Source organism: Gorilla gorilla, chromosome 16 (assembly GCF_029281585.2).
Source record: "Gorilla gorilla gorilla isolate KB3781 chromosome 16, NHGRI_mGorGor1-v2.1_pri, whole genome shotgun sequence".
Lineage (NCBI taxonomy): Eukaryota > Metazoa > Chordata > Mammalia > Primates > Hominidae > Gorilla > Gorilla gorilla.
In genome coordinates, this window is record NC_073240.2 from 56,414,261 (window position 1) to 56,436,023 (window position 21,763).

Below are 21,763 nucleotides of genomic sequence, written 5' to 3' on the forward strand. Positions count from 1 at the left end.
TGGGGATAAACAAACCATAATGAACCCACATATGATCAACAAAATGACATTAGATGGAGTATCAACTCTAGGGCTAACCCAAGGGAATTAAGAGAGATACTCTCCAAATGTGTGTCTCTCCTTCACTTCAGGCCTCTACCTCTCTGCTCCTTTCACTTTAGTTTCTTTTTTTCCCTACATCATCCTCCCCACTCTGCTTCTCTCCTAACCTCTCTCATATCTACTTCCAAACTAGTAATAATACAATCACAGTTACATATTAGTACTTGTTTTTTTTTTGTTTTTTTTTTTTGTTTTTTTGAGACAGAGTCTCGTTCTTGTTGCCCAGGCTGGAGAATATGGCGCGATCTCGGCTCATTGCAACCTCTGCCACCTGGGTTCAAGCAACTCTCCTGCCTCAGCCTCCCGAGTAGCTGGGATTACAGGCATGTGTCATCACACCCAGCTAATTTTTTTTTTTTTTTTTTGAGACAGTCTCGCTCTGTCACCCAGGTTGGATTGTAGTGGCGCAATCTCAGCTCACTGCAAGCTCCGCCTCCCGGGTTCACACCATTCTTTTGCCTCAGTCTCCCGAGTAGCTGGGACTACAGGCGCCTGCTACCATGATCGGCTAATTTTTTTTTTTTTTAATTTTTAGTAGAGACGGGGTTTCACCATGTTAGCCAGGATGGTCTCGATCTCCTGACCTCGTGATCCGCCCACCTTGGTCTCCCAAAGCGCTGGGATTACAGGCGTGAGCCACCGCGCCCGGCCACACCTGGCTAATCTTTGTATTTTTAGTAGAGCTGGGGTTTCTCCATGTTGGTCAGGCTGGTCTCGAACTCCCGACCTCAGGTGATATGCCCACCTTGGCCTCCCAAAGTGCTGGAATTACAGGCGTGAACCACCGCACTTGGCCTGTATCAGTACTTTTTAAGCTCGTTTAAAAGTTTTAGGTTCTAATGTTTTAGATTAATTTGAAATAAGTTGAATGGCTTAATTTGTATTGAAAAGTAAAACCTAAATTAGGCTGCAAACAAAAAAAAGAGAAATAGCAAATATTCATTTATTCATATTTACCTACAATATGTATTGTATACAATGCTGTACTAGATACAAGTAAATTACATCTGTTGAATATAACTCATAAAATTTAATGTCAAAACTGCCTGAAATTTTGTTATACTTCTGTTATTCTAAATTTTAGGAGAGGATAAAGGAAAAATAATTTATAACAGGGTTTGGCAAACTTTTTCTGTAGAGGGCCAGATCGTAACTATTTTAGGCTTTGCAGGCCACATATGGCCTGTGTCCTATCACCATCATCTTGGATTTTTTTTTTTGTAAACAACCTTTAAAAATGTAAAAAACAGCTGGGCACGGTGGCTCACACCTGTAATCCCAGCACTTTCGGAGGCCAAGGCGGGCAGATCATCTGAGGTCAGGAGTTCGAGACCAGCCTGACCAACACGGTGAAACCCCATCTCTACTAAAAATACAAAATTAGGCATGGTGGCGCACACCTGTAATCCCAGCTACTCGGGAGGCCGAGGCAGGAGAATCGCTTGAACCGGGAGGCGGAGGTCGCAGTGAGCCAAGATCGTACCACTGCACTACAGCCTGGGCAACAAGACTGAAACTCCATCTTAAAAAAAAAGTAAAAAACAGTCTTAGCTCAGAAGGTAGCCAAACAAAAACAGGCCCCAGTCTAGCCTGGGTGGGACTGTTTGCTGACAACTGATTTATAGCACATTGGTTTTGGGAGCTATTCCAATAACGTACAATATCTAAAGTTGTAATGTGACTAAAAATAATTTTAAAAGTTATTGTTCACAATGCTTACAATAGCACTATTATTATATATACTGGAAAGGACATGAAGTAACTTCTTCCAATGGTGTTTCTCTATAACTTTCTTCAGCCATAAAACGAAGGATCTTGAGGCACCTATTTAGATGCTCCATATTTTTAAAAATGGCATTCATACTTGGGATGTTCTGATAAGCAATTAAGTTCAACAATCAGCCAAACTAAGTCAAATGGATTAACAAAAAGGTGACCACCCAGTAAATACAGGTCAGTTCAAATTATAGTAAATATAGACTAATGACCACGGTGTCCTTGGTTAAGACAACTTCACTCCATATAATCTCATCTAACTGAGATTATATGTTGGAATATAATATAAATGAGATTATATTATATGCCATATATTATGGCATCTTTCTCACTTTTTATCTATCCTCACCTTTTTCCCCCTAAATATTTTATGTAAGGAATGATCTGGGTAAAATTTCAATATTTCATTAATAAGAGTATTGGTATAATACATTCAACATACAATTTTGGGGGAAGTACATTTTACACACACAGGGAGGAGGAATGGAAGAACGGCTTATGCTGCAAATCTCGCAGCTCAGTACCTTTGCATCAATGAAGCTGTTTGGCATGATCATTGGCATTAAAGATTCTTCATTTCCTACAGCTCCTTCCAGGTTCTTTCCTACCTCATTTCCACTAGCTAAGGAGGCACTGGTACGAGGTAACTGTTGAGCTCCATTCTGTGCCGTCTTGGAAGCAGATGATTTCCTAAAACATTGGCAAGAAGAGGAAGTCTTCTAATTTCATAGAAGATGCAGGCAAATGAACCACCTGGCCTATCAACAAAACTTTGTAAGCAATGAAGTTCTTTAATACCCATTTCTCAAATATTTTTAGAATCAAGTATTAGATTTTAACTTACTGCTGCAAACTTTTATTATTTGAAGAGGCATCTTTATTTCTTTTTGTCTCGCTGTCTACTTCATCTAAAATTACTCTCTACAATTATTGTTGCTTATTCATAATTTGTGCAGAAATTACAATTTTTAACTTATATTTTCCCCTTAAGGACTGAGGATTATTACATTAGCATAACAACTCACTTTCCAATTAATGATGGTAAATTTAGAGTAGTACTTCAAGATTTAGGCAGTACTAAATGTGCATAAATATTTTATTAAAAAATTCTTAAAGTGAGAAACTTGGACAATAAAACTAAGGCAATTCAATACACACAAAAATGTTAGAACTATTTCATTAACATAATGTTTTGAGTAGTATGTTTCTGTGTAGAACTACAAAACATATAAACTGAAAAATCTATGCTAATGGAGGGAGTCTAATGACGGGGATTACCTAAAACAACGTGTATTTGACGTTGATTTTTTTTTAATTCAAAAAAATAGCCTTAATAAATGAAAACAAAACCCAAAATATAAAAGGCTAAAAATAGACAAGTTCACTGAATGCAAGTTACTGCTAAAAATTTAGCCAAAGTCAATCCATAGATGAGACTGCCTGACAGAGTTTATAGACACTCAATCCATGTTTATTACATTTGTTTTAACCCTTGTCTAGAGAATCCCACCATAGGTCCCGTGGTGTTCTCAGCGACTCAGGCATTTCAGGCACTGTTACTGAAACAGAAAATATTCCAGATAGTAAGAAAAAGCAATCTTCTTGTAAACATGATTAATTGTGTTTTCTTTTTTTTTTTTTAGACAGGATCTCTCACTCTGCTGCCCACGCTAGAGTGCAGTGCTGCGATCGTAGCTCACTGTAACCTCAAACTCCTGAGCTCAAATGATCTTCCTACCTGAACCTCCTAAGTAGCTAGGACTACAGTCACATGCCCACTATGCTCAGCTAATTTTAACTTTTTTTTTTTTTTTGAGATGGAGTATCGCTCTGTTGCCCAGGCTGGAGTGCAGTGGCATGATCTGGCTCACTGCAAGCTCCCCCTCCCGGGTTCATGCCATTCTCCTGCCTCAGCCTCCCGAGTAGCTGGGATTACAGGTGCCTGCCACCACACCCGGCTAATTTTGTATTTTTAGTAGCGACAGGATTTCTCCATGTTGGTCAGGCTGGTCTTGAACTCCCGACCTCAGGTGATCCGCTCACCTCGGCCTCCCAAAGTGCTGGGATTACAGGCGTGAACCATTGCATCCGGCCTAACATTTTTTGTAGAGATAAGATCTCACTATGTTGCTTAGGCTGGTCTGAAACTCCTGGCCTCAAGGGATCCTCCCACCTTGACTTCCCAAAGGTCTGGGATTACCAAGGTGTGATTACCACCATGCCCGCACAAGTGTGCCATTATTATTATTTTTAAACCAAAGGATATTCTTTCTCTTTCTCAAAATACTAAGAAAATGAGGATACTAGGCCGGACGCGGTGGCTCACGCCTGTACTTCTAGTACTTTGGGAGGCCAAGGTGGGCAGATCATTTAAGGTCAGGAGTTCGAGACCAGCCTGGCCAACATGGTGAAATCTACTAAAAATGCAAAAATTAGCCAGGCGTGGTGGCAGGCGCTTGTAATGCCAGCTACTTGGGAGGCTGCAGCAGAATGGCTTGAACCCAAAAGGTGAAGGTTGCAGTGAGCTGAGATTGCGCTACTGCACTCCAGCCTGGGCGACAGAATGAGACTTTGTCTCAAAAAAAAAAAAAAAAAAAAAAAAAAAAGGACACTAGTCCTCATTTAAGAATATTGGCATTAGCATTGGCTGGGAGCAGTGGCTGACACCTGTAACCTCAGCACTTTGGGAGGATGAGGCGGGCAGATCACAGATCACGAGGTCAGGAGATCGAGACCATCCTGGCTAACACGGCGAAACCCCATCTCTACTAAAAATACAAAAAAAAAAAAATTAGCTGGGAGTGGTGGCGGGCGCCTGGAGTCCCAGCTACGCGAGAGACTGAGGCAGGAGAACAGCACGAACCTAAGAGGTGATGCTTGCAGTGAGCCGAGATTGCGCCACTGCACTCCAGCCTGGGCGACAGTGTGAGACTCCATCTCAAAAAAATAAAAGAAAAGAAAAAAGAAAAAAAAAGAATATTGGCATAATGTTTTCAAACAGCAAGAAAATAATCTCCCTCTAAAATGAGCACATTTCTATAGCTGTAAGAACTCAGGGAACAATACTGCACATTTATTTTAAAGTAGGAAATCCCAGTAACTCTAAAAGGCACTTGACTTTCATTTGTTTCCTGTGGCTACCGTAATTTAAATGTTTTTTACCTCAACATCTCTAGCAATGGAAACACACCTGGCTTTACTTCGGTATATCAAGATGAGAACACAGATGAGGATGCAGGTCAAGGCTATGCCAACACCTACAGCAATGCCAGTCATTGATTTTTGGTCCAGATGGTAATATCCTGAATAAACTAGAAGGGAAAACACATTTACTCAGAATCAATCAGAAAAATAAATTATTCAATTTATAATTCTCAGGTACTTGCTTTTCCAAAATTTTTCTTTATCTCATAGGAAAAGTTTTGACATTGTCAACATCAAAGCAGAAAGGACACACAGTAATCTTTAATCAGTGATTTCAGAGACAGATTTATCTTCCAATATTAAAGACTTTTTTTTTTTTTTGTGAGATGGAGTCTTGCTCTGTTGCCCAGGCTAGTGCAGTGGCGCAATCACGGCTCACTGCAAGCTCCAACTCCCGGGTTCATGCCATTCTCCTGCCTCAGCCTCCCGAGTAGCTGGGACTACAGGCACCCACCACCAACGCCCGGCTAAGTTTTTTTTTTTTTTTTTTGTATTTTTAGTAGAGTCAGGGTTTCACCGTGTTAGCCAGGATGGTCTCGATCTCCTGACCTCGTGATCCGCTTGCCTCGGCCTCTCAAAGTGCTGGGATTACAGGCGTGAGCCACCACGCCCGGCCCAATATTAAAGATTTTAAATGAGTTTTAGATATATTATTATAGCAATCATGAACATCAATTCATAATTTATAAAACAGGTACAAAACATAGATGTTCCCTGAGAGACCCAAGAACAGATTTTATGTCATGCCTTAAAAGCAGATCTGCATATTGAAGATTAGTTTTCCATTTACATACACTAAAGCAGGGCTTCTCAAACTTTTATGTGCCTGTGAGTCACTAGGGATTATGTGGAAATGCCGACTCTGACTCACTAAGTCTGGGGTGGGGCCTGTGATTCTGCGAGTCTACGGAGCTCTCAGGTGATGCCATGCTGCTGGGCTCTAGACTACTTTGAGTGGCAAGGTATTTGAGAAGCCAATATGAGCCTTGCTTTCCATTTCCCCTGATAACATGGTGGCTACGATGGCTACCTCCTTCCTGTTCTTAAAACTGACTGCCCTGTCCTGCTCTTTTCCTCTCTCATTCTCTTTCTAACACACACACATCCCTGGCACCGAATGACCATTCTCTGTGAAGCTAAGAGCCCTTAATCCTGACCTGAGTTCAGCTGGCATTTCCTCCATTTAGAGCAGCCCCTCTTCTCCACAAGCCTACTCCCCCAGAGAGGAGGCAAAGGCAGTGTCCAGTCCTGTGCTACAGGGGGCACCAGCTTTCTTAAGAACACATGGACAGTGGTGATGAGTAGTGTAAGGGTAGCTCTTTAAAGATATTTTTTCCAGTTGCTTTTCTGAAGACAGAGAGGGAAAAAAAAAAAAAACTTTCTCTCCAGAAAGGCTGTTTCTCTGTGGTGAAAGCTCTTAATGAAAACCATGCTCTCTTCTTAACTTGAACACCACAACCACCACTGCTGTTTATTTCTGTGAAACCTCCCAGGAAGCCCACTCCCACCAGTTCACGGCTGATGTGGCTCCTCTGTCTTGGTGGATGCACAGCTGGGAGAAGAAGTAACTGGAAACAGTGATTTCAAAACTGCAGTTGATTCTGAGATAATTTTGCCTCCTTCTAGGAGTATGAGGAAAAGCCATGCAACTCTATAACATCAGAAGTTCATCAGCAACAACTTAAGGAATTGAGAGCCAGTTTAGGGATACAGCAATTGTAGGAGTAGAAATAACGTGTAAGGGAGAATACTTTTTTCTTAAGAAAAATCACAGTGACTATGGCAGTATACAGACCTTTGGCATCAGCAGAATCTAAACGCTTGGGCCTCTGATTTGATTCAGAGGTTTCCTTTGGAAGTACTGCCAGCTCCACAGAATTTGAAAAGGGTCCTTCTCCCACCTCATTGGATGCAGATATCTTGACAATGTACACATTTCCTGCTACCAAGTTTTCTAGCAAAGCCATGGTTATTGCCCCTATAAATACATCGATTACAAATTAAGTGAACATTTATCTTTTATTCTTTCATATTATACAAACACGGTCCTTTATTTTTAAAAATATTTTTCTGATTATAAAGATGACACATACTGTAGAACATTTAGAAAATAAAAAGAAATATAAATAAAATTACAATCTTTCATTGTTAACATTTTAGTGTATTTTGTGTGTGCATACGTGAATATTTGTGAATATATATTTACTGCATCAATTTTTATATATTAGAGTTTTCACTTAACATTGTAGTATGTACATTTCCCCAATATAATCCTTTTCTGTAATTCTATTTTAGGAGTTCTTAAAAACAGTACACATTTTTGTTTGGCTTTGTGTATATATGTGTATGTGTGTGTGTTTGTGTGTGTGTGTGTGTGTGTGTGTGTTTTACTCTTTACATAGATATGAATACAAACAGAATTTAGGACATTTTATTATGGAACATTTGAAACATGCACACGAAAATAATGGTATAATGAACCCAGATTCAATAATTATACTCTTATTTTTTAGAGACAGGGTCTTGCTACATGGCCCAGACTGGACTGCAACTCCTGGGCTCCCCAGTAGTTGGGACTACGGGCACACTCCACTGTGCCAAGCTTTCAATGATTATGATTGGATTTTTAAAAATCCAATGCAAGAATCTTTTTTTAATTGGGAGTGTTTATGGTAATAGCTGTGACAGGTAATCCTGTTCTTCCTTCCTAAATTAGAACAACATGATTATTTTTGAAAGCATGAATATATTCTTACTGGCCTATTTTTTTTTTTTTTTTTTTTTGAGATGGAGTCTTGCTCTGTCGCCAGGCTGGAGCGCAGTGGCATGATCATGGCTCACTATAACCTCCACCTCCTGGGTTCAAGCAATTCTCCTGCCTCACTCACCTGAGTAGCTGGGACTACAGGCACCCACCACCACACCAGGTTAATTTTTTGTTTGTTTGTTTTGAGACGGAGTCTCACTCTGTCGCCCAGGCTAGAGTGCAGTGGCACGATCTTGGCTCACTGTCAGCTCTGCCGCCCAGGTTCACGCCATTCTCCCGCCTCAGCCTCCTGAGTAGCTGGGACTACAGGCGCCCGCCACCATGCCTGGCTAATTTTTTATATTTTTAGTAGAGACGGGATTTCACCGTGTTAGCCAGGATGGTCTCGATCTCCTGACCTCGTGATCTGCCCGCCTCGGCCTCCCAAAGTGATGGGATTACAGGCATGAGCCACCACGCCCGGCCACTTTTTTTGTATTTTTAATAGAGACGGGATTTCACCATGTTGGCCAGGCTGGTTTTGAACTCCTGACCTCAAGTAATCTGCCCACCTCGGCCTCCCAAAGTACGAGGATTACAGGTGTGAGTCACCGCACCCAGCCTGGCCTAATTATTGTCACAGATTCAAGATAAACAGGGAAGAAAATGCACAGTTACGCAGGAACCTCAGAGCACTGAAGACAGGTCTCAGATTAAACTATCAAAATCACCACCAGCAATCTGTGTAAGATCTACTTCTCTTCATAAGCAATTATCATTTGAATTTATACATGACATTTGATATCTAAAGGTATTTTCTCTGTTGCAGGACTGATAAGAAAGATTCCTATTTGGACACTGCCATTTCTTAGGTGTCTTTCTGTCCTTGTTCTGCCACTGCACCAAAGTATTTCCCTTACAAAAAAATTCCTACCCTAGGAATTAATTCTAGTGCTAAAAGTGTAATAGAAATTCAACCAGAAAGTTGTTTCAGCACTATGTTTGTGGGTGGATATGCACAGGGAAATAAATCTAGCTTTCCTGTGCTGATTTCATCTCATTTTTTCCTGACTCAGGGCAACCTTACAATAGCTTCAAAGAGTTTACAATAGTTTGTGACGGTTGCCTCCTGGCCAAAGGTACCTACTCCAGTGCACTTGCTGGAATATATTTCATTAGGCAAATGAAACATGGGGTGATCATAAAGCTGAGGTCATGAGACGGAGGCCATCTCTGCAGGTCACACGGTGTGAGGCAGCCAAACCTCCAGCAGCGATGCCAGGAGCCAGAACACAACTTGTTTTCATGGTCTCTGGTTTCAGCTTGGCCTGAAGAGAGTGTGAGCTACTTGAGTACACAACTGTTCAATAAACAAAGTGACCCCTATTTAGAATCAGGAAGAGTCTTTCCACTGTTGCTATGTTTTTAGGCAGAGGAATTAAAAAAACAAAGACGTATTGTGACATGTTACACTTAGCTGAAAGGAAGAACATTTCCATGTCTTCACAAACAGATATAAATAAATTGAGTTTCCGTTTTATGGTAAAATGCATTTAATTTTAAAAAGTACTTGGCAAAAACTAATCACTACCAGAAACTAAGTCTTTTCACTTAATTTGTTTTATACAAGGACCAGCAGTACATGTGTGCACGCATTCCCCTTTTCTCCCAAAAAGTATCTTCATTTAGAAAAAAGGGAAACTATAACATTCTGGTTCCCCTATGAGGACACTCAAAGCATTTCACAAATACTGAAGTGATCTGAGTGATCTGTCTATATTCTCTCAACAGACTCCTCAATCTTAATTAGTGTGATTATTTCCGTCTCCTGCCTTTTATATGTGTCTGAATCTTCAGTCAGACTAGGAATCTTACAAGCAAGACAGTATAACAGGCTAATTCACATCAGTGCTGGTCAAATCTCGTCATGTAACCAAGCGAGCAATTTCTAACTTGGGGCATGTTACTGAACTGTACTTTCCTCATGGAGACAACAGTTCCCACCTTATATAATTATTATAAGGATTAAATAAACTATTATTGGCAAGTATCTGACACAAGTGTAAATAAAAGTGAGTTTTCTTCCTTTACCTCCGACTCCTCTTCTTCCTCTTTTGGAAGACAGAAAACTTTTTTTCATATTTGGACCATAGTGTCCATTCAAATTATAAAAGCGAAAGATTTTGGGGTTGGAGAAGTGCCCCAGGATACAATCTCAGATTTTTCTCTCTTCTGCCCACATGCTTATGTGATTTTTTTTCCAGATCCACAGCCTTAAACATCACCTTTACATTGATAACTAGATATATCTATAGTCCAAAACTCTCCCATAAACTTAATCAGCCTCTGCTTAATCAGCCTCTCTGCATGGACAGCTAAGACACATCTCAAATTTCACACTTTCAAAACCAAGCCCTTGATTTCTCCCAGTGATTTGGCTTCTGTTTTTTCTTACGCCCCACATCAATCTACAAAAGCCTATCTGACTGGCTTTTTTTTCTACTTATGTTCCAACAGCTTACTACTTTCACCATTACCACTCCTGTCCAAGCCCTCATCAACTCTCACATGGACACCTGCCTATGAAATGGTCTCCTAGCTTCCACTCTTACCTCCTTACAATCTACTTCTCAGGTGGCTGCCATAGCAATCCTTTCACAACGTAAACCTAATCAAAGGTCTCCAATACCTTCCTCTCTCTCAGAATAAAATCTATGGCTCATGAAATCTGGTCTACATCTGCCCTTCGTTACCTCCCTACTTCATTTCTTACTGCCTGCTCTTCCCCTCACTCCAATCTCCCTGGCCTTCTTGCTGTTCCTCTAACATGCCAATGCACACTTCTGCCTCAGGGCCTTTGCACCTCCCCCAGATATCCACAGGGTTATGTTTGAATGTCATTTCTTCCGCAGGAACTCTTTTACTATCTCTATCACTTTGTCTCTTTTCCCTATTGTAACTGTCTTTATAGCATTTATGACACTACTTGAAAATGTATATATTTGTTGGTTTGTTACCTGTGATACAAGCTCCAATGGAGGTAGGGACTTTGTTTTGTTCACCGCGGTACTGCCAGTGCCTAGAATAAAGACTGGCACATAGTCATCACTCAGTAAGAATTAGTTTAATAAAAGAAAATGTTCCTACTATTGGTGGTCCAATTCATTTGGCAAATGTTGAGTTAAATGGATTCCTTTATTACAAGATTGCTAATTTCCAGTGTGAATCTCTAACAAGAGGAAAGGTATATGGTATTCCTCAAACTTATTTAATCATGATGAAAATTTTTTGAAAGAGGGGCATCTTTATGATATCAGGAAACTCATAAAGGACAGAATTCATGAATTGCTGAGACAGAACATAATTTCCTCCAGTGCTTTTTAGATTTAAAAAGAATTGAGTAGTTTGTGCTGATTTACTGCATATGAGGAGGGTAAAGGCCTGCAATCTTTTTTTTTTTAATACTGAGTGCAGTGGCACGATCTAGGCTCACTGCAACCGCTGTCTCCTGAGTTCAAGCGATTCTCCTGCCTCAGCCTCCCGAGTAGCTGGGAATACAGGTGCATGCCACCACGCCCTATAATTTTTGATTTACTTTAAATTACATACAAGTATAATTTCATATGATGTTTCTGCTCAACTATTGTACTACCATGTACCATTTTAGCCACAAGTATTATATGCTCACCAGAAACATTTTTAAATGTTTTGATTCACAAAAAATACCTTGTTCCATTTGTATTAAAATATGTGAATTAAATATATATGTAAATATGTATAAACCTAATGAGAAACTGACACTCTCCCTATTCTTTTTTCCTTCATCTTTTTCTATACCGTACCTTTTCCAAAAGCTGCCATAATTATACATAAAAGACATTTTAATTTTTCTTTAAATGCCATGTTATATTCCTTGCTTTTTGTTTAAATGTGAGTCAAACTGTTTTTCTCTCTAAGAAAAGTAAACTCAGTTGCTTTTTACTGATTTATTTGTTCTCCATGAATCATTGGCCTTAGCTACGAAAAAAGTTCTCTGCATTTAACAAATGACAAAAGCTTTTCACAAATGTTTCTTAAAACCACAACAACTAAGAGAATATTTTTCCTGTGCACTATTATATAGCTAGAAAGGCGTATACAGATGTAAAAATCTGTAACTGTAATCCCTTTCACTATTGAGCCATCAATGAGACAAAATACTATTTTCTGAGCTCTGTTCCAAAATTACAAATGAATACATTTAAAAGGAGCCAGAACAAAATATATATTGCCTTTTTTTTTTTTTTTTTTTTTTGAGATGGTGTTTCACTCTTGTTGCCCAGGCTAGAGTGCAATGGCATTATCTCAGCTCACCACAACCTGTCTCCTGGGTTCAAGTGATTCTCCTGCCTCAGCCTACCTAGTAGCTGGGATTACAGGCGCCTGCCACCACGCCTGGCTAATTTTTTATATTTTTAGTAGAGATGAGGTTTCACTATGTTGGCCAGGCTGGTCTCGAACTCCTGACCTCAGGGGATCCACCTGCCTCAGCCTCCAAAGTGCTGGGATTACAGGCGTGAGCCACCACACCCGGCTCTATACTGCTTCTTTTTAGGCAGGTGCAAATGAAGAACTAAAAGAAGTATGTGTTCATGCTATCAAAATTCTTTATTAATACTTACAACATCTCATTAAATCAGGTTAGTTATTTGGTTAAGTGCTGTGTCAATAAATCATTTTGGACTTGAATGACTGAAACTAAATTATACATTTTAAGAAAACTGTGAGGCCAGGCATGGTGGCTCATGCCTGTAATCCTAGCACTTTGGGAGGCTGAGGTGGGCAGACTGCCTGAGCTCAGGAGTTCGAGACCAGCCTGGGCAACACAGTGAAACACTCGTCTCTACTAAAATACAAAAAATTAGCCAGGCATGATGGCGTGTGCCTGTAGTCCCAGCTCCTCGGGAGGCTGAGGCAGGAGAATGACTTGAACCCAGGAGGAAGAGGTTGCAGTGAGCTAAGATCCACTGTACTCCAGCCTGGGCAACAGAGCGAGACTCCATCTCCAAAAAAAAAAAGAATACTGTGGTACACTGTAATACTGAGGGCCCCAGTGAATTACACCCCCATCGATTCACACCCTTGTAGCCCTCCCGACACAGGTTCCAGACTTGGCCATGTAGCTTACTCTGCCCAATCAGACATTAGCGAATGTGAAGCAAGCAGAGGCTTGTGAAAGCTTTGTATGTGGGGCTTCCTCTCTTCTCTTCCTGACTGGGGAGCCCTCTCTTGTCGGTTCTTTGTGTGTGTTTTTTTTTTTTTGAGACAGAGTCTCACTCTATCACCCAGGCTGAAGTGCTGGGGCACAGTTTCAGCTCACTGCAACCTCTGCCTCCCTGGTTCAAGCGATTCTCCTGTCTCAGCCTCCCGAGTAGCTGGGCCTACAGGCATGTGCCACCATGCCTGCCTAATTTTTGTATTTTTAGTAGAGACAGGGTTTCACCATATTGGTCAGGCTGGTCTTGAACTTCTGACCTCGTGATCCGTCTGCCTCGGCCTCCCAAAGTGCTGGGATTACAGGCATGAGCCACTGCGCCCAGCCTCTGTCTTGCTGTTTTTAGACTACTCAGAGCCTATCAAAACTGTAATATGGCTGCAGCCTCATGAGAGACCAACAGAACTGCCAAGCTGATTTCAGTCCAAATTGTTGACTCAAAGAATTGTGAGAAAACAAAATGGTTATTTTAAGTTGTAAATTAGTTTGTTATGCAGCAATAGATAACCGATACAAACATAAAATCATATTGCTACCAAATACTTAGTACTTTCAAGTCTCTTCAGTGACCAGGAAATCATTACTTAGTGGGGCTTCTGCTTAATGAAAAATACGAACATGCAATGATCAAAACTCCAGGTAAAGTCATCATCTGCTTATTTTAAAACTCATAGAGTTTTATATTACATGCACATAAATATCTTTTAAATTTATCTTCTTAATTGGGTAAATATTCCTCTTGAAAAGTACAATGTATGTGGGAGTGCCTAGTACTGTATAGTGTATAGAATATAGTGTATAGGTGGCCACTACATTTCCTGCCTGAAATTCTTCTTCAGCTTTTTATCGGTTGGCAAACTACTCTCTTCTCAGAATGTATGTCTAAATTAAGGAAGTGCCAAAATAATGAAGTTTTACTATTTATGTGATGGCCCATCTAAAATCTGGCAAATGGGACTTGTCCAACTTAAAGATTCAAGATTTAGGCTGGGTGTGGTGGTGTGCATGCCTGTAATCCCAGCTACTCAGGAGGCTGAGATTCTGTCTTAAAAAAAAAAAATGCAAGATTTAGAAAAGGATATGATAAAAGTATGCAGTAAGAAACCTAAAAACTTTGTAATTCAGTTTTTCTCAACTAAAAAAAAATTACTCTTTAAAAAATTAAATTCAGTGTTCTTAAGCCCTAATCAGCTTTTCCCTGTATTTAAGAGGACTCTAATATTCATACGGGTCAATTTTTTTTTTCATATGTGGACCATTTTAGTTCCTTTAGCACTACTAAGGTCTTCTCCCTTCAATCATATCTCCTTCCAGTGTTTCCTTCTCCTTGCAAGACACACTATCAGAAACCTAAGACTCATCCATAACAAATCTCCCTTCCTCAATCTTCTCTCCCTCCTATCATCCAAGCTATCAAGTTCTATCAATTTTAACTCCCAAATACTGGCCAACCATCCTATCCTTTCCATCTTAATCCTCACTGTCCTAGTCCAGGACTATCACCTCTTTCCTGGACGACTACAGTAATTTCCTAACTAGTCCATTTGCATTACTCTAATCTCCAGTTGGCCTCAACCAAACCTCTTTTTTTTTTTCCCCCTGAGACAGAGTCTTGTTCTTGTTGCCCAGGCTGGAGTGCAATGGTGCAATCTCAGCTCAATGCAACTCCGCCTCCTGGGTTCAAGCCAATTTCCTGCCTCAGCCTCCCAAGTAGCTTGGATTACAGGCACCTGCCATCACACCCAGCTAATTTTTGTATTTTTAGTAGAGATGGGGTTTCACCATGTTGGTCAGGCTAGTGTCGAACTCCGGACCTCAGGTAATCTATCCGCCTCCGCCTCACAAAGTGCTGAGATTACAGGCGTGAGCCACTGCGCCTGGCTATATCTCCTTCTATTAACAAAAGTTAACAGTAACCTTTTTGAAACACAAACTATTCTTAAAATTGGTGGATGGCTTTCCGATGCCCTTTGAACAAAGCCAAAATCTTTTATTACTTCATACATAAAAATGTAAATTCAAAACAAACTCTAGATTCCCTTTTCCTTTTGTTTCTTTAATATTAATAATCGTACTTTTCATCCTTCATGGCAATTTACAATATTTACCTTCACGGTGTAAGACCTGCCACTCTCCTGCAATCCAGGCCTTCCTAGATGCATATAAGATAGTATAGCGGGTCACAACTGTTTCTGGGCCATCAGGGGGTTTCCAAGAAACCAGGGCGGTGTCATCCTCTATTAATGTCACTTTTACTCCAACTGGTGGGCCTGCTGGTGCTGTGCAGACACAACAAAACATTCTATTAGTAGAGTAAAATGGTTCATAAATACTCAAATACCTGGCTTATAGGCTTAGAAAAAAGTTCAAAAAATTAAGAACCTCCATAAAAAAATCACAGCTTTCAAAGATCATTAGTGATAATAGTAAAGTACTATTTTTCTTCTTGTATTTTCATAATATTCAAACATTAAAACACGTTAGATTCCTAGATGGAGAATCTAAGTTAAAGGGATAGCATTTTTAAGGTTCCTGAAACGTTTTGCTAAATTGCTAACTAGAAATGTTTACTTCCACAAACAGCACCTGTCCATCAGATATTGGGTTTCACCCCATTAGTACTGATAGTTCTTACTAACATGTATAGAACATCAACTTAACCTGATCTAGGAGGCCAGTGAAGAAAATGCTCCTGACATTAAAACATTTAGTTATTCCTGGAAAAATTGTGAATCAGTGAATTTACAGGGCAGACTTACATCTAATAATGTATCTGTGAAAAACAGTAAAATCTTGGAATTTAAGTTGACTCCATGTTTAATATAAGCTAATAGTGTGAAGAGCTGGTTTTTAGCACATCTTATATGGAATACTGCCAAAACCATAGCAACAAAGTCCTATGTTCACTGTCATAAATGTCCCTTACTTTCTCTCTGTATAATTAAAATAGAGCAGAAATGATGCTTATATAATAGATTATCTAGTCCTTCGTCCTCATTCTAGAGATAAGAAAATGTTGGTCTAGAGACATAAAATATCTTAGCTAGAGCCACAGATAAGCTACAGAATTGGTGCTCAATCCAATATAAAATTGCACTGTGCACACTATCAAGCTGCTATTCATACAGAAATAACTTCATTATAACGTTGGCTCCTAAGATCATTAACAAACATATTATTCACTTACCGCCATTTAAAATTTTTTGGCTGCAGATTTGAACAGCACACCTGATCTTTTTTTAAGGTTTCTAGAAGGACACTAAATTTAAGCCTACTTGCTTGTACAATACACACACTGAGAAGAAAAAATTTAAATATAATAAGGAAAAAGAGATTTCAAAAGCCAAAAAATGAAGCAAAACAAATATATACATCAAGTGGTAGGTGGCAACTAGGGTAGTATCCTACACAGAATGACATACATATTTTTAAAACATTTCCTTAATTTTTTTTAAAGATAAAATCTATAGGGAGCTGTTTTCTTTACCTTCTGGAAGAGTAGAATGGTAGACTACAGGGCTCCAAGGACTGGAAAGCTGATCCACATGTAATCGAACAGCAAATTCATATTTGGTGTTTGGTTCTAGATCCTGAACCAACATGTGAGTTTCTGATCTATAATAATGAGTGATGAAGTTGTTAATGCTGGTAGTATATTATTGTTTCTAAAAGAATGTCAGCATTTCCAAATAGGTAAGGGCATAATGTTATTTTTCATTACCTCCTTATTTTATATGAAAAAATGTTTAGACTAAAGAACAATTTAATTGGACTTTAAAAAATACTACATTTGGTATTGTCCTGTAGAAATAAGCCTACTAGTTGCCTCTCTTTGACAGCAAACTCGAAATGTCCCAATACAAAGGGATTTCCTCTGAAATACTGGAAGTCAAATCATTCATTCATCCATTCATTCATGATGAGGTCTTGCTCTGTTGTTCAGGCTAGAGTGCAGTAGTGGGATCATAGCTCACTGCAGCCTTCATCTCCTCAGCACAAGCAATTCTCCTGCATTAGCTTCCCAAGTAGCTAGAACTACAGGCATGCACCACTATACCTGGCTGATATAAAAAAAATTTTTGGAGAGATGGGATCCGGCTATGTTGCCCAGGCTGATCTTAAACTTCTGACTTAAGCAATCCTCCCACCTCAGCCTCCCCAAAATCATTCTTTTAGAGCACCGTGATGGGCATCTTTCTTAACTCTAACCTAGAAACAGAAAGACAACTGGCCCTACTTTTTGACTGCCAGCATGAAAATAGTCTCCTTTCTTTCTTTAAACATGCTCAGTTTAATCACTTGAGAGTAATAATAGCTTCTTGCCTAATCTTGTTGCATGAGGCAAGGAAAATTTAAAAATCACTTACATAAATTAAATGTCAAAAAGTATGGTTTTCAGAATATGGTAAGGATGCAAAACTCCTAGCCACTTTATAAATAACTTAAGTCCTGAAACAAATGCTTACAGGTGAAGCCCGAGCTAGGCCCAAGATGGTAAGAAGTAGAAGTTGGAGTAGGGGCGTGGTGAGGTAAGCAAAGAAAATAACCATTAATAGGAGCTACATACGTTTGAAGGTACAGAACCAAAGAAGCATTCTGCAGGCCAACAGGATTACAGCGGATGGTGTAGTTAATGATTTGTGCAGCGGTGAATGCAGGCCTCCTCCAGTGCAGGAAGATGGAAGATGAGGTGTTAGCCTTCGCATAGAGATGGTGGGGTGGTGGTGGAGGAGGGACCATGCGATCACGAACAGCTATTGAGAAAAACAATGTTAATTTACGATACGACATAACATTTAACATAGAAAGTGGTAAAATGGTAAAATAATAATATCCCATCCTATAAGTTGATTTTAGGTCTTTCTTCCACCACAGATTCATAGTGATCTAGAGATGTATCATCCAAACCTAAACAGCTCTTCCGTGAGTTATATAAGAAGTCAAAAACAGTCATGCCTCACTAAAGAACAGGGATACATTCTAAGAAATGTGTTAGGTTTTTCATCAGGTGATTTCATCATTGTGTGGCCGTCAGAGAGTGCACTTACACAAACCTAGATGGTATAGCCTACTGCACACCTGGGCTTTATGGTATAGCCTATCACCCATAGGCTATAAAACTGTACAGCATGATATTGTACTAAATACTGTGGGCAACTGTAACACAATGGTATTTGTGTATCCAAACATATCCAAACAGAGAAATGGTAACAGGTTGCTCTATGAGATTGTAACAGCAATGTCATAGGTGATAGGAATTTTTCACCTCCATTATAATTTTATGGGACCACTGTCACATATGTGGTCCACTGTTGACAGAAATGTCATTCTGCTGTGCGTGACTACATTACTGATACTTAACAGATTGGAAGGCAGAAGCACAGAGAAGTCAGGCTACTAGCCAAAGACACTGAGAAAACCAGTGGGGGACTTAAGACTAGAACATCCTTCTTAGGAGCAGTACAAGTGAACAGCAATTGGAGAGAAACAGCCTCGAGGGAAAAGCGGACTTTAAAAAATTTGGTATGTAGATATTCAGTGGTTATTTTCCTCAGTTAAATGTCTAATGGTCTTTTGTATGCAAAATGAAAATAGGACTTATAATTCAATATATCTTACTTAAATATTTACTGAGCACCTATTTGTTTAAGATACTTCGGCCAGGCGCGGTGGCTCACGTCTATAATCCCAGCACTTTGGGAGGCCGAAGCAGGTAGATCACTTGAGGTCAGGAGTTCGAGAACAGCCTGGCCAACATGGTGAAAGCCCGTCTCTACTAAAAATACAAAAAAAAAAAAAAAAAAAAAAAAAAAAAAATTAGCCAGGTGTGGTGGTGGTGCCTGTAGTCCCAGCTACTCGAGAGGCTGAGGCAGGAGAATCGCTTGAACCCGGGAGGCAACAAACAAACAAACAAAACAAAAACACTATGCGATACAGCACAGAGGATATAAATTAAGCCACCAAAGCTTCCAAGTAGTAGTGAGACTGTAACTTAAAGGAGGAGGAGGAGAAAGAACAGTGTGAGCCATAGTAAAACAAACTGTCATGGCTTTCACTTACACACGCATCCTGGAGTGCTGACAGTCTGATCTGCCTGATAGCCATCGTCTATGTTGTTGTAAGCCAGGAGTCTCACATGATATTTTCTTCTGGGGTCTATAAAGAAACCAATAGGAAATAATTAGGACCAGGTCTCTAGATCTGAGCAAAGGTTCTGAATGAAGCCTTTATAGATTTTGGTTTAAAAACCTGCTGAATGCGTAAAACTTCTCAGTAATATAAAATTACTGCTTAATGACTCAGCAATCCACCTTCGTATGACACTGCTATTGTGACTATCTACCAATAATTTACAATTTTACTTTACTTAATCTAATTTCAAACAATAATACTACCACAACCACTCCTCGTCCTTTCTCTCCTCTTCCTTATCCTCTTCCTTAACTGGCAGATAGATTCTTGATTTTAAAAGCCTTCGGTTTGCTTGATGGATCATTTGCAAGAGGTTACACTTTGCAGAAGTTTTTCATTTAAGCAGTTATATTTGAGGGCTGTTTACTTCAAAGTATGGAAATCAAACTGAGATTGTTTTATTCCAAAAAGTTAAAGAAAATTACAATTGTCATTCTTTAGTACCTTTGAAAACTTATATAACCATGTTTTGTTTAAGTTTTAAGTTTAAATGTGTCCTTTCTACAAACCTACATTCTCAAGCGCGAACTTCACCAAGAAAGATGAGTTGGAGCTCCCTCTATTGGTGTTTATTAACTATCACAATACTAAAACTAAAGTCCATCTAATACACATTAAAACAATTTTTTTCAGGGCTTTGAAAAAATAGTTATACATTTCAACTCACATAATTTAAGAAATAATCATGAAGTTTAATAATAAAAATACATTTAAGTTAACTTTATGATGACATTTAAATACAGAATACTTGCTCAGGGCAAAAATATACAACTCAGGCTGGGTGCAGTGGCTCATGCCTGCAATCCCAGCACTTTGGGAGGCCGAGGCGGGTGGGTCACCTGAGGTCGGGAGTTCGAGATGAGCCTTGCCAACATGGTGAAACCCCATCTCTACTAAAAATACAAAAATTAGCCAGACGTGATGGCACATGCCAGTAATCCCAGCTACTTGAGGAGACTAAGACAGGAGAATCGCTTGCGGTGAGCCAATATTGTACCACTGCACTCCAGCCTGGGTAACAGAGCAAAACTCCATCTCAAAAAAAAAAAAAAAAAAAGGATACAACTCAAAAATAATATATTTCTCTATTATACTTCTCTAAATAATAAAAAACACAAATAAATTCAACATTTCATAAGCGAAAACAGTAATCCTTAATAGATATAACCAATCTGGAAAATGACGTGAAATTAAAGGTTAAAAATAATTCTAGAGTGAATCCAAACATTTAAAAATCTAAAAATAGAGGCTGGGTGCAGTAACTCACACCTGTAACCCCAGTACTTTGGGAAGTCGAGGACAGGAGTTTAAGACTAGCCTGGGCAATACAGCAAGATCGCATCTCTATAAAAAATAAAATAAAAATTAGCTTGGTGTGGTGGTGCATGCCATAGTCCCAGCTGCTCAGGAGGCTAAAGCAGGAGGACCAGTTGAGCCCAGGAGTTGGAGACTGTGGTGAGTTATGACTATGCTACCGTACTCCAGCCTGGGCAACAGAACAATGCCCCATCTCTCAAATAAACTAACTAAATAAAATTCCAGAATAAAATATAAAGTTTATAAAACTCTCCAAAGTAGTATGTTTGTATAAATATTTTAGAAACTGATATTTTCTAATATTTAATATTAAAATTCATTGAAAGAATGTTCTAAAATATTTTCATTTCATCTTTTCAAAAAACCACAAGATGAAAAATTTCTGAGACTTAGAAAACTTCTAACCTTTCTAGATAGAAAGGTAAGAAGACTAATCTAGCATTTGACTATCCTACAGAAAATGTCTTTTGGATACATCATCTTATTTGACTATCAGAAAACACCATAAGGTAGATGTTATATCCATTTTATGTGTAAGCTGTGATACCAATGTTTCTTTCGTTTGTTTTCTCAGAGAGGGTCTTACTCTGTTGCCCAGGCTGGAGTGCAGTGATGCAATTATAGCTCACTGCAGCCTCAAACTCCTGAGCTCAGATGATCTTCCCACCTCAGCCTCTCGAGTAGCTGAGACTACAGGTGCACACCACCACACCTGGCATTTTTTGTAGAGACGAGGACTCAACTTATTGCCTAGGCTGGTCTCCAACTCCTGCACTCAAGCGATCTGCCCGCCTTGGCCTCCCAAAGTGCTGGGATTACAGGAACAAGCCACTGCAGCAGGCCTTCAAAGGTGTTAAGGAGAATGTCCAATATACATGAAGCTGAACCAAGAACTTGTTATTTCCGTGACAAAGTACAGGACCTCTAAATTTACAAAAATACATGTGCCTCTGTCAAAAGAAGTTTGTCTCCTAATAATAATGATTTTTTTTTTCTTTTTGGACACTGGGTCTCACTCTGCTGCCCAGGCTGGACAACAGTGGTGCAATCATGGCTCATTGCAGCCTTCACTTACCTGGGCTCAGGTAATCCTCCTACCTTAGCCCCCCAAGTAGCTGGGACTGCAGGCACACACCACCACACCTGGCTAATTTCCCCATGTTGGTCAGGCT

General features: G+C 39.6%; 1 protein-coding gene across 2 annotated transcripts in view; it reads right to left on the minus strand.

Annotated features, from left to right (window-relative positions):
• Nucleotides 1-21,763, minus strand: part of PRTG (protogenin) — a 126,063-nt gene that overhangs the window by 10,178 nt on the left and 94,122 nt on the right. For both annotated transcript variants that reach the window (XM_063698562.1, XM_019011314.4), the window contains exons 12-18: nucleotides 19,143-19,238; nucleotides 17,650-17,836; nucleotides 16,570-16,697; nucleotides 15,191-15,361; nucleotides 6,878-7,060; nucleotides 5,069-5,189; nucleotides 2,403-2,568 (exon numbers count right to left, since the gene is read on the minus strand). In XM_063698562.1, the coding sequence (XP_063554632.1) occupies nucleotides 2,403-2,568; nucleotides 5,069-5,189; nucleotides 6,878-7,060; nucleotides 15,191-15,361; nucleotides 16,570-16,697; nucleotides 17,650-17,836; nucleotides 19,143-19,238 (1,052 nt within the window). The remainder of the gene's footprint in view (nucleotides 1-2,402; nucleotides 2,569-5,068; nucleotides 5,190-6,877; nucleotides 7,061-15,190; nucleotides 15,362-16,569; nucleotides 16,698-17,649; nucleotides 17,837-19,142; nucleotides 19,239-21,763) is intronic.